We start from the raw sequence: 13,369 nt of genomic DNA on the forward strand, positions 1-13,369 counted from the left end.
CTAAAAATAAAAAGGTTCCAAAAAACAGTTAAAACACCTACTTGTATGTCTCTTTCCTAAACAAACTACTCCAAAAATAATTTAATGAGAACCTTGTGTGATTTCATTTTTCTAAAAAGAAGAGGACAAATATTACATGTGTTTCATAAGCTCTAATTAGTAGTCTTAATCTTTCCTTTTAAAACGTGTAAAATCACCTCTATGAATTGCATTATATATATGCTTCTAAAACCTTAGCCACTACTCACCACATATAGCAATTACAACATCAATTTTTTCTAAAAATGGCATGCAATTACACAACCCTCTCTCTTCCTTGTGTAGGAAAGGTGGTACCAATTGAGCCACCAACTCTCAACACAAACCTAAATTACATAAGTAAATATAGTGCAAAGACATTAAGTACGGCTACTGTTTCGTTAGAAAATGCTCCGATTATCGGGAAGTTTGGAAGCTTTGGAGGAAAATTCGTAGGCGAAGTCCTCATGTCTCCGTTGGCAGAACTTGAAGCTGAGTTCAATTCGGTTTTGCTTGATCACGAGTTTAAGGTTGGTTATAAAATCTTTCTTCACGTACGTCCATTTGCCTTCTATTTCGATGTAAAAGTTGATATATAGTTAAGAAATAAAAATCGAACGTAATTATTTATTTTCCTTTTGTTATATTCACTGATCCTTGATCTTAAAAAATATGAACATGTATAGATGGAGTTAGCAACAGCAATGAGGGATTACGTAGGACGTGAAACGCCTCTTTACTATGCGGAAAAGCTTACCGATCACTACAAGAACATTAATGGGGAAGGTCCTGAAATATATATTAAAAGAGAGGATCTGAGCCATGGAGGATCATACAAGATGAACAATGTTGTTGCACAAGCCATTTTGGCAAAACGGATGGGCCAAAAGAGTATTATAACCGCAACAAGTGCCGGTCACCATGGCGTTGCAGCTGCCGCTGTATGTGCCAAGTTTTCTCTAGATTGTACTGTTTATATTGGAACCAAAGATATGCTGAGAAAACCCTCAAATGTGCAACTCATGGAGTTGCTTGGAGCTCAGGTAATTTTGTTTCCCAAATTAGTATTTGTTAAAAAGTGAAGTTTCCCATGAAATCTTTGTAGTTATATGCAAATTTGTTTATATTTTTATTTAAAATATAACATGGATACAAAATAACAGTATAAACATATATTTGAAGAGCTAAAAGGTTAAAAAGGACCTTCTTAGATATAAGTTGAGAATCAAGAAAAAACAATTCCAACCCATTAATACAAATTCAACCACAAAATAATTAATGATGGAAAAGATAATTAAAAACTGTCATTTTTATTTCTTTAACAACAAATCAATGTTTAATACACTTGTCTTTTTCTTTTTTTTTTTTTCTCTCCAATAAATATCCAAATTGAAGGAAATAATTAATACTATTGACTATATGTATGTATAGGTTAAGCCTGTTGATGGAGGTTTCCAGGCAGCAGCCTCAGAATCAACTAGGGGATGGATAGAAAACTGAAGAAACACTAACCGGTCCCCGGGCAGATTACGGGTAACCTGGGGGTTGGATAGCTGTTTCCCACGAGGGGTTAGACCCGGAGAAGATGGTTCTTCTGATAACCTGCAAAACAGACACCGTGAGCTTGTCACTGAGAAGGGGGGGGGTTCCTCCTTGTGACCACCCTCCGGTGTGAGAATCAGACTAGATTGCTCTTTAAATATAAATGTATATTAAGAGATTGCTAGAGCAGATATCAGGTATAATATGATAAGATATGTTGAGATAAGATGATCATACCATTTGTGGTATTTATAGCCGAAGGTAGGTTTCCAAGGAGGTGTGGCCGGCTGCAACAGTGTTCCTGTTCCACCAACAGTGGCCTACGCACGTGCCCTGCTGGTAGTTGGTGGGTAGGCAGCGGCTGATAGTGACCAGGCCTGCTGTGTACTATTCCTTTTCCACCAACTGCCGGCTATGCACGTGGTATGGCAGTAGTTGGTGAGTAGGCAGCGGCTAATAGTGACATACAGTACAGGAGCATGCTGCTCGCCATACTGTTGTCAATAAGCTGTCGTATCTTTAGTCAGATCTTTTTCCCATACCTCGTCAGGTACAGTACAGAAGATCTTCCCGTATCGTACGGACTGGCTTATTTGGGCGGGAGTATTCCCCCTCCCGCCCTTGTGCGGGATTGTTCCCGGCTTTGCTCATTCCTTCAGGTGACACTAAATGATTGAGAGCTAAGTGCCTTGTGCGTGTAGCCTTGCTGCGCGGGTGGCCTTCCCTGATGGCTTGTATCCGAAGCTGCGGGAACAGGCGGAGTCCTTCACCATCGGGAGGCATTTCCTGCGGGAACAGCTTGCGTACTGCGCGTAAGGACGTCACGTCTCTGAGCATGGTTGGTCCTGCGGATCCAGTTGGTTTCTGCGCAGACGTCCCTCTTCAAGGTGAGTCTTGCGGGTCCAACTGGGCTCTGCTGGGACCTACCTCTTCAAGTTCCCCCAGTCCAATGTTCTTCTCATGAGTGTTTAATAAAGTGAGGTGAACTTTTGGACTTAAGCAAAGGGTTTTGAAAAGGGTTTTTTAAGGTTTTCCATGGGGATTCCTCCCGCGGAAGTCCTTGTCACTTGCAGAAATTCCCGAGTTTCCTGCTTGGTCTTTGGGTATGATGCGGGTAGGTCTGTAACCTCCTCGCAAGTCAGGAGCGTTGAGTCCCACTTGTGTGGATTCTCCATGAGGTTTTGGTAGTTTTGAACATAGTGATCAATTATGTTAAAACCACCAATTCCATCCTGGAGCTTCAAACAACGTAGTTCTCGACGTTCCCGCTATGCGGGGATGTTATTTCCGTTTCCGCAAGCATTGCCCAGAAGATCCTTCTTGGTTTCAATTCCCAGCGGAGCGCTAGGTATGTGAAGGGTTTTGCCTTAACACTGTACCCGCGCTTGTCTTACGGTTACTTTACTTCCAAGGTATTCCTGGCGTCAATTCCCTGCGGGTGCTAGGTATGTGAAGGGTTTTGCCTTTACACTGTACCCGCACCCGTCTTACGGTTACTTGTTTGCCAAGGTTTACTTGGCTTCAATTCCCTGCGGGTGCTAGGTATGTGAAGGGTTTTGCCTTAACACTGTACCCGCATCCGTCTTACGGTTACTTGTTTGCCAAGGTTTACTTGGCTTCAATTCCCTGCGGGTGCTAGGTATGTGAAGGGTTTTGCCTTAACACTGTACCCGCATCCGTCTTACGGTTACTTGTTTGCCAAGGTTTTCTTGGCTTCAATTCCCTGCGGGTGCTAGGTATGTGAAGGGTTTTGCCTTAACACTGTACCCGCATCCGTCTTACGGTTACTTGTTTGCCAAGGTAAGGGGTATTTTCCCGCTTACTTTTTTGAATTTTGAAATTCGAAGAGTTGGTGGAAAGATAAGAACAGTCCAAACCTCTGAAACGTCGTGCGACGGTTTCTTCTGACTGTGTCAGGACGTGCAGGAAGTTATGGTGACGTGACAGTACATGGTCATTCCAGACGCTTTTTCAGGCGCGTGGGCGCGATTTTTCGGGCGCGTGGCCGCGAAATTAATGGTATGCGTCCTGTCAACAGCTGTTGCCAGCTTGCTTTTTGCCACGTGTCATAGTTTCATTGCACCTTCGTTTTCTCTCTCTTCCGCATTAATTTCATCGCATTAATTGCGATTAGTATATAAAGGGGGAGAGGGTTCTTTGTAATCCACACTTTCACTCTTCTCTTCATCTTCTAAGCGATTTCCGGCGAATACTCACCTTTTCAGGAAAGCATTCTCCCGAAATCGTTTTCTTCTTCTTTTGCAAGATGTCTCGTGATCTCGAATCTACAGCCGATGACAAGAGTACTGCTGGCGAGTGCCAGTGTGCTCTGCCTGTCGATCTGTACCAGTACGTCGTCAGGAAGTTCATGCTCGAGTCTCTCGAGCCTGAGTTTCCTGAACCCCATCAGACTGTGTACGATGCCCCCAGAGGCAAGATCGGGGTATATGCTGCATCCTTTGTCTATGGGAATCTTAGGTTCCCATTGACAAAGTTTGTTTACCGTGTCCTTGAGAGGCACGGTGTGCACCTGACCGAGGTGCATCCGATGGCGATTGCCAAGGTTCGCCACTTCGAGTGGGTGTGCCGGATTCTGGGCATTGAGCCCTATGTTGACCGCCTGATGACCTTCTACACTTGGAGGTGCATCCAGGGGTGGTATACCCTGATAACCCGAATCAAGGGTTTGAAGATTTGCGCAACCGAGCGCAGTCTTCGCGCGTGGAAGCGGGAGTTGTTCTACATCTCCGCTCGCGCCATCCCCCTTGCCATGAAGTTTAAGAATGGGCAAGCTCTCCCAAGCCTTCACGCCTCCAACTACCAGGAGGCGGAATGGTTCTCGAAGATATCTCGGGTCCAATCTCCGGTTTACCGGTTTGCGGAGTCCGGGATGGTGATGCTGGGGATGAGCCGGGTGTGGAAGGCTGCGGATGCGCATAAGATCCCAATCGTCCTCGAATACGGTTCGAACTCTGTTTCTTACGGTATGCTTTATTTCTTATTGTTGATTTTGAATTTCTTCTAACTTCTTTCCTGTTTATTTCAGAGGGGAACGACTTGCAGTCGCTCCTGAACCCGCGGGAGGCTGACGGTCCCGCTCGGATGGGTACTCGTGCTCTAGACGAGAACGAGTTGCCCATCCTAGAACAAACGGCGGATCGGTTCGTGGAGGTCTATCCGCTAGGCCATGAGATCCTTAGCGCCAGGCGGCCAGGTAAGGCGCTATTCGACCCTCGACCCCTCAATGTTGAAACCTCTGCTGGAATTCCTCTAATCGTATGTTCTGATGAGGAATCCGCAGATGGTCCTCCGTTGGTGCGGAAGAAGAAGGCTGCCGGCGGGAAGGGGAAGGAGAAGGTGGCCTCCACTGCCGATCCAGCGCCTCGGTCTGATTCGGAGACCGAGAGCGAAGAGGTTGCGGGGAATCCCGGTGGTGATAAGACCACCGCTCCGGAGGCTGCGACTGTCACCTCCGGAGAGCCCAAGAAGACGACGGTGACCGGCGCAAAGAGGCCGGCTCCATCGGGTTCGTCCCCGCCTCTCCGTACCTTTAGGCTCAAGAAAACCCGTAAGTACAAACTTCCTTTTTCTTTAGCTTCATAGTTTAATATTGTTTAACACTTATCTTCTTTGTGCAGGCGTGAATGTTGACGCATTCCAGGGTGGAGCGCAGAGGAGTACCTCTCCGCCAATGACGGTAGGCCCGGTCAGCCTACCTGAGGCGATGACCCAGGCAGCTGCGCCTGCTTCCGCTGGTTCAGTTGCTCACTCCTTTGAGCCGACTGTTCCAGCTGTGATGACGTCACCGCCGGCTGTGAGTGCGATTTTTACTGCATCTTTCACCGAGCCGGCGGTTACTATTGCTGCGGATTCCGCGGCGGCGACCGCGGCGGCTGCTACCATGCCCCCGCCATCGGCAACGACGGCCGATCCATCAGGTACGCATGGGGTTTCTCGCCAATCTCTGCCACCTTCCCATCTGCCTGACCTCTTGGATGGATTTCCCTTGGGTTCAGGTGATGGGTTCGGCGGCTATCGGCCTGTTATTGACCCTACAGGTGCGTAGGGTTCTTTTGGCCTATTTTATATATATATATATATATTTTTATATATCATCTTTTCCTAACTGCTTTATGTTTTTTGCAGTGTCGGATTCCAATGAACTGTATGTTCCACGATGGAACATTCGCCGAGGAACAACCCTTCGCACCCCTGTGGAGTGCGTGGAGTGGGCTCGTCACGCTGCTCCTAGTGGTGCGTTGGGGGAAGCCATGGCTAGCTACCAGGAGGGTAGGCTAAGCAATGAGCTTCGGGTTCTCCTGGCCCGGATGCAGCCGCGCGTCGAGCTGCTTTGTCGTGAAAACGACAAGTTAAAAGCAGCTCGCGTTAAAGAAGTAGCTCAGGCGCAGGCTGTCCGGGAGGAGAACCAAAAACTTACCGCAGTGGCTGCGGAGAAGGAGAAGGCCTTCAAGGCCCTCGAGGTTGAAGTTCAGGCCCGGCTCGAGGCCCGTTCCAAGGCTGCCCAAGCTGTTAATGAACAGCTTCGGCTGGCTAAGGAAACTGCAAGGAACGCAACCGAGAGGGCCACCAAGGCTGAAGCTGTTGCTGAGCCTCTACGCGTGGAGAATGAGGAGCTTAAAGCCAAATTAGAGGCTCTCCAGCAGGCTCATGATGCCTTGGCGATGGAAGACGCCAAAAAGCTCCAAGAAATCCTGGACCAGAGGGGGGTGCTTGACCATGCTGAGCGTAAGCTAAAGGGCGTCGAAGAGGCTGCGGCTAAAGAAGTGTTGCTTGCCAACCTCAACAAGAGTGAAGCCGATCGCGCCCGTAACGAAGCTCAAGCTGCCCTCCAAGAAGCCCTGGTTGCCAAGGAATGGCTTCTTCGAGAAGCGTTGTCTCAGGTAATCTTTTCTTGTCTTTACGCTTTTCTTTGTAAATAGAAAAGGTTTTTGACACTTGTATATTTTCTTTTGTAGGTTGTGCATCGAGTCTTTGCTGAGACGTCGTATGACGATGCTATGAGCGCAGCCCTCAACGCTTCTCACGAGGATGGGGAAAAGGTCGGCTTCCTGCTTGGTCTAGGGTTCGTTGAGAAAGGCATCCCGCCTTCCAACTTCCCTTTGTACAATGTTGATACTGAAGCTGTTTACGACCAAGCAGTGAATCAGTACGCCGCCTTCCCGCATCCGGTGGTGGAGAAGGTGAATCAAGTTGCTGCTGCTGATGATGGGTTAGCTATCCTTAAAGCTTTCCTTGAACTGCCACGATCTACTGATGGTGCTGGTCCTAGTGGAAGTGGCCCTGAAGCCTGATCCTGAAGATCCCTTCCCACTGCTAGGATAGATTTATCTTGTATAGATTTATTTTCTTGTAGGCGGGTAGTTACCCGGCCATTCTTGTAATGAATATTTATGAAATATAAATCTTTGTGCGGGTAAGACCGCTACTTTCTCTGGATTCCTTGCTTTATAAACGTTATATGACTTGCATACTTTAGTTTAAATTAGCAATTTTCCAAGTGTAGAATAAGTTAACCTTTGAACGTGGTAGATAATAGGTGTGAAATTTTGCTTCCTCTTTCGTGATTGTGCGGGTAGGACCGTCACTTCCACTTAGTAGGATGGCTAAACTTTACCTACGTCTGACCTGCGTGTAGGTTTTCCTCATCTTTTCTGAGGATAAGTTAACCTTTGAACGTGGTAGATAATAGGTGTGAAGTTTTGCTTCCTCTTTCGTGATTGTGCGGGTAGGACCGTCACTTGCACTTAGTAGGATGGCTAAACTTTACCTACGTCTAACCTGCGTGTAGGTTTTCCTCATCTTTTCTGAGGATAAGTTAACCTTTGAACGTGGTAGATAATAGGTGTGAAGTTTTGCTTCCTCTTTCGTGATTGTGCGGGTAGGACCGTCACTTGCACTTAGTAGGATGGCTAAACTTTACCTACGTCTGACCTGCGTGTAGGTTTTCCTCATCCTTTTTGAGGATAGTTAACCTTTGAACGTGGTAGATAATAGGTGTGAAGTTTTGCTTCCTCTTTCGTGATTGTGCGGGTAGGACCGTCACTTGCACTTAGTAGGATGGCTAAACTTTACCTACGTCTGACCTGCGTGTAGGTTTTCCTCATCTTTTCTGAGGATAAGTTAACCTTTGAACGTGGTAGATAATAGGTGTGAAGTTTTGCTTCCTCTTTCGTGATTGTGCGGGTAGGACCGTCACTTGCACTTAGTAGGATGGCTAAACTTTACCTATATCTGACCTGCGTGTAGGTTTTCCTCATCCTTTTTGAGGATAAGTTAACCTTTGAACGTGGTAGATAATAGGTGTGAAGTTTTGCTTCCTCTTTCGTGATTGTGCGGGTAGGACCGTCACTTGCACTTAGTAGGATGGCTAAACTTTACCTATATCTGACCTGCGTGAAGGTTTGCCGTTTTTTGGGTTTATGCGGGTTTTACCGCCTTCCCCATGCAACGACTTTTCACGTAATTATGCGGTGAAAACCGGCATATCCGTGTTGATAGTTCATAAAAGTATAAATGTAAAATCATCAGCGTCGATGTTTTAAGGAAAATCATTTCCATTAGAAGTGGCTCTTGGCCTTTTCTTTACAAATTTGGAATTGATTTACATGCAAACTGTGTAAATGAGCTCCCTTCCATGTTGTTGGGATGGGAGTGCCATCGAGCCGATACGCACCTGGTTCGGGATCTCGTTCTTTACGCAGCATGTAGTCTCCACATTGAAGCTGGAATTTTATTCGTGTTTTCCCCAGCTGGGGTTCTACACGCATCAGCCTGCTCAGCGTTCATTGCGCCACGAGGTGCGCGAGCGTCCCATCTCTGACAAATGCTTCGACCATGTCTTTTACGTTTATGCATTCTTCGGTGTTGTGGCCTTTTGTCCTGTGAAAGTCACAGTATTTGCTCCGATCAGCATTGTGACGATGTCGGATTATTTACCATGACTTTTCAAATCTTCAATTTAAAATATCGAGTAAATGAGCATTGAAGGTTGACCATTCATGTATCACCATGACTTTTCAAATCTTCAATTAAAAATATCGAGTAAATGAATATTGGAGATTGACAATTCATGTATCACCATGACTTTTCAAATCTTCAATTTAAAATATAAAGTTAATGGTAATTGAAAATCAACTATTCATGTACCACCATGACTTCTCGGATTCTCAATCCCCACAACAAACGAATATGTAAGTAAAGAAATAGATTGAAATTTAACAATAAAAATCGAAAGATCGCGAATAAAACATGAAATCAAGTGCTGCGTATGCGCAAGCATATTTTATAAGTATCGAGTAAATAACAATTAGCGCGCAAACATGAGATATTTCTCATGCGCGAGAAGGGACTCTTAGGTAATCTAGGTCGTTACGTCTAACCACCTATCCTAAAGTCACGGAGCTCTGATACCAATCTGTAACACCCCGACCGATGGCGGATTATACATCGGGGCGCCACGTATTGTTTCATTACTCGCGACACTATTTGGGTGTCAATATTTAATAAATACCTTTCCTTGCGCACGCTTGGCCATGGGAGCTCCTCAGTAGCGAATATCTCGGTGACGCTTTTGGTGAGCGGCGTCCATCTGGAGTTCTTGTTTGACTGTACGTTATCCCTTCCGCCTAACCGATGCTGCAAGCCGGATGAGGTGTCAAAGTTTACCCTTGACTGCCAAATGCCTAGCTTCCGCTTTTTGTTTAATCGGGCGGTAAGGACGTTGTCTTCTCTTGTTTTCTGGGTGTAGAGGTTTGTGCTCTGTGGGAGATCTCTACCCAGTTGCTTTTCCGTTTCCGCAAAGCGTTTAGCTGCTGTCATGATGGCATCCCATGTGGATGGCATGCCATCTTTACCCGTTAAGGTGCGGATGAGCTCTGGGTCGTTCGCGCCCTGAATAAAGGCAGCGTGAACAAGATCTTCGCTAATGTTACCCAGACTTAGCTTCTTCGAATTGAAGCGAGTGATGAAGTCTAGCAAAGATTCGTCTTTTTCTCGAATGCACTTGAGGATTGTCCATTGCTCCTCGGTATACTTTCTTTGCTGGCTGAAGTGTTGGCTAAACTTCTGTTGGAAGTCTGCCCAGTCGTAGATGTGGTTGACCGGTAGACGATCGAACCACGCTCTAGCAGCCCCGACAAGCGTCATTTGGAACATGTAACACCACGTGGGTTCCGTCCAACTACTGACGGTTGCCCCCGCTATGAATCTGTTCAAATGATCATCTGGGTCGGATATACCATCATATGTGCCTATGCTGGACATTTGTTTGGCACTTTTTGGGGCAATTGCTTCTGCAATGTCCCTTGCAAATTTGGACGTTCCTGCATTTGCAACATTTGGTCTGAATGTTTTAGAGAAGTCACGTGGACTTCCACCTGTGTTTTTTGGTTTGAAGGCTTCTCCAAAATGCCTTCTTGGTTGGGAGTCCGTTTCCTTACGCTTCCCTTTTGCCCTATGGCGAGGGTTCGCGTCGGAGTCGGACTCCGAGTCATCGTCCCAGTGTTTTTCGAATTCGTCAGCCTGTTGGACGGAACGCAAGCGTTCGTCCAACTCAGCTTGGAATTCCTTTTGACGTGCCTCCGCCCATGCCTTAACTTCATCGAGTGTTTGGCGGGGGAGTCTTGTTCGTTTCTCTAACTGGGTATCGGTGATTCCCAGTGAGCGATTATTTACTGCACTTGCCCCAGCTTGGGTAACTGGGGTAGTGTTCGTAAAATTTACTTCACTTGCCCCGGCTTGGGTAGCCGGGGTAGTGTTTGTAAAAACTGTGTTGCCGGTATTCCCCCCAGTAGCTGGGGTTGTGGTTACCGGAGTTTCTTTAACCATCTTTCTAGAAGTTTGAAAAAACTGGAGAAAAATGAAGTTCTAGCTTTATGCACGGATGGCGCCAATGAAGAAACACTAACCGGTCCCCGGGCAGATTACGGGTAACCTGGGGGTTGGATAGCTGTTTCCCACGAGGGGTTAGACCCGGAGAAGATGGTTCTTCTGATAACCTGCAAAACAGACACCGTGAGCTTGTCACTGAGAAGGGGGGGGGTTCCTCCTTGTGACCACCCTCCGGTGTGAGAATCAGACTAGATTGCTCTTTAAATATAAATGTATATTAAGAGATTGCTAGAGCAGATATCAGGTATAATATGATAAGATATGTTGAGATAAGATGATCATACCATTTGTGGTATTTATAGCCGAAGGTAGGTTTCCAAGGAGGTGTGGCCGGCTGCAACAGTGTTCCTGTTCCACCAACAGTGGCCTACGCACGTGCCCTGCTGGTAGTTGGTGGGTAGGCAGCGGCTGATAGTGACCAGGCCTGCTGTGTACTATTCCTTTTCCACCAACTGCCGGCTATGCACGTGGTATGGCAGTAGTTGGTGAGTAGGCAGCGGCTAATAGTGACATACAGTACAGGAGCATGATGCTCGCCATACTGTTGTCAATAAGCTGTCGTATCTTTAGTCAGATCTTTTTCCCATACCTCGTCAGGTACAGTACAGAAGATCTTCCCGTATCGTACGGACTGGCTTATTTGGGCGGGAGTATTCCCCCTCCTGCCCTTGTGCGGGATTGTTCCCGGCTTTGCTCATTCCTTCAGGTGACACTGAATGATTGAGAGCTAAGTGCCTTGTGCGTGTAGCCTTGCTGCGCGGGTGGCCTTCCCTGATGGCTTGTATCCGAAGCTGCGGGAACAGGCGGAGTCCTTCACCATCGGGAGGCATTTCCTGCGGGAACAGCTTGCGTACTGCGCGTAAGGACGTCACGTCTCTGAGCATGGTTGGTCCTGCGGATCCAGTTGGTTTCTGCGCAGACGTCCCTCTTCAAGGTGAGTCTTGCGGGTCCAACTGGGCTCTGCTGGGACCTACCTCTTCAAAAACCTACAAACAGGCTATTACCTAGCAGGGACGGCTGTGGGCCCGCACCCAATCCCAACCATGGTTCGTGAATTCAATTCGGTGATTGGAAAAGAAACAAGAAGACAAGCAATGGAGAAGTGGGGTGGTACTCCAGATGTTTTGGTTGCTTGTGTAGGGACTGGTTGCAATGCATTAGGTTTGTTTCATGAATTTATCGGCGACAAAAAAGTTCGGATGATTGGAGTTGAGGGTGGTGGAGTCGGAACTAACACCGATGAGTTACATTCGGCGAGTCTTGTAAGAGGTGAAGTTGGTGTTTATCATGGAGCCATGTGTTATTTGCTACAAGATGAAGAAGGCCAAGTTATAAAAACGAAATCTGTTGCTAGTGGGTGAGTATTATTGTTGGTTTTATAACTATTGTTCAGTCTTATTAGATCCTTAAATACTAATTTGTTTCTTTTGCAGTTTGGAGTTTCCAGGAGTAAGTCCAGAACTAAGTTTTCTAAAAGATGCTGGCAGAATTGAGTGTCATACAGTTACTGATAAAGAAGCTCTTGATGGTAAGCATATATACATATAAGAACGAAAAATCCCAAATTGTCCATTTTACCGCAACAAGTAAAAATAAAATGACTATTTTACCAAATCCGTCGGACCTGACTGTTATAAATGTCAGGTGACGGATTGGCAACCTATTATAAATAGCCACGTATCAAAATTAATAATATATGTTGTCAAGAAAATTCCATCGGAACTCACATAAATGTCGTCAAAACTCACAAAAAGTTTGTCGGATCTCAGAAATACTTTGTACCCCATGAGAACTATGTATACATGGCTGCTTGTTGTAGGTGTAGAATACCGGCGTCTATTGGGTTTGACAAATTTTAGATATACATTTGAGAACTTTTTGGTCAAGCTGACATTTTTTTTAAAGTAAGATGAACATTTTGGGGATTTCCCGTATAACAAAAACTACTACATATATATACATTATAAGTGGTAGAAATGTCTTGTAGTGCTTGAACCTTATTGTCTTTGTATTGATGAAATGCAGCATACAAAATAATGTGTCGTCTTGAAGGGATAGTTCCAGCATTGGAGGCGTCGCATGCCTTCGCATATCTTGAAAAGCCTTGTCCTACGCTGCCTAATGGGGCGAAAGTTGTAGTTAGCTGCAGTGGCAACGGGTACAACGATGTCACTACAGTCGTCAACAGCATTCCTGTCAATGAAATTTGATACGCTTAGTAGCGTAAAAAATGTGTATACATATATGAGATCCAAGATGAACAAGATGGTAGATATAGAAGTAATCTTATGTTCCAAACAAAATCACGATGGTTAGCAATAAACGTTTCGTTTGATGTGAAAGTTAAAGAAAATGATTAGTTTAGTTTGAATTAAACAAATATATAACCGTTGTTGCTTGACTAAGAAACATGAAATACAAAGCACGGCGGGTGGCAGGTGGTTTTTGTGTGGCCATTTTGGGGATTTTTTTTCTTCAGAAGGATGGTAGTTTTGGAAAAGGTAAGGTCAAAATGGCCATTTTGAGGATTTCCCCAAAATCTTAAGATATATTAGAGCCTACAATAAATAAACCTTTGTCTCGCAACACACGCAGGTGTTTAACATATTAATATAGTACACGTACCTAGCTTTGGTTCCTGCGTTCATATTGTGGACTTGTTGGCTCTTTATAATCCAATTCCTTAATTTTATTTTCATCTCATGACCGGGCTGCAAATCTCCAAAAGCCTAAAATAAATCAATGATCACCACATTAGTTCAAAATCAGTTAACTTCTAATAATTTCACCAACATTGAGTTTTTTTATTACTTATTCAAGTTGAATTAGATTTAATGCATCGTGACTACTGATAATTTGTTTTATAAGGGGTCACATCTTTCTCATACATATATATCCC

General features: G+C 45.4%; 1 protein-coding gene and 1 pseudogene across 2 annotated transcripts; both read left to right on the forward strand.

Annotated features, from left to right (window-relative positions):
• The first annotated feature begins 251 nt into the window (after positions 1-251).
• LOC143585029 (tryptophan synthase beta chain 2, chloroplastic pseudogene) lies at positions 252-1,518 on the forward strand (annotated as a pseudogene). Its single transcript, XR_013144480.1, has 3 exons — positions 252-548; positions 705-1,061; positions 1,450-1,518. The product of XR_013144480.1 is annotated as a tryptophan synthase beta chain 2, chloroplastic pseudogene (transcript).
• Positions 1,519-11,462: 9,944 nt separating this feature from the next.
• Positions 11,463-12,813, forward strand: LOC143585035 (tryptophan synthase beta chain 1-like). Its single transcript, XM_077066923.1, has 3 exons — positions 11,463-11,827; positions 11,904-11,998; positions 12,496-12,813. Exons 1-3 carry the CDS (start codon positions 11,514-11,516, stop codon positions 12,678-12,680), a joined length of 594 nt encoding a protein of 197 aa, XP_076923038.1. The 5' UTR covers positions 11,463-11,513; the 3' UTR covers positions 12,681-12,813.
• Positions 12,814-13,369: the final 556 nt, after the last annotated feature.

Source organism: Bidens hawaiensis, unplaced genomic scaffold (genome assembly GCF_021521415.1).
Source record: "Bidens hawaiensis isolate Kalapana, Puna unplaced genomic scaffold, B.hawaiensis_p1.1 tig00033540_1, whole genome shotgun sequence".
In the NCBI taxonomy this organism is placed as follows: domain Eukaryota; kingdom Viridiplantae; phylum Streptophyta; class Magnoliopsida; order Asterales; family Asteraceae; genus Bidens; species Bidens hawaiensis.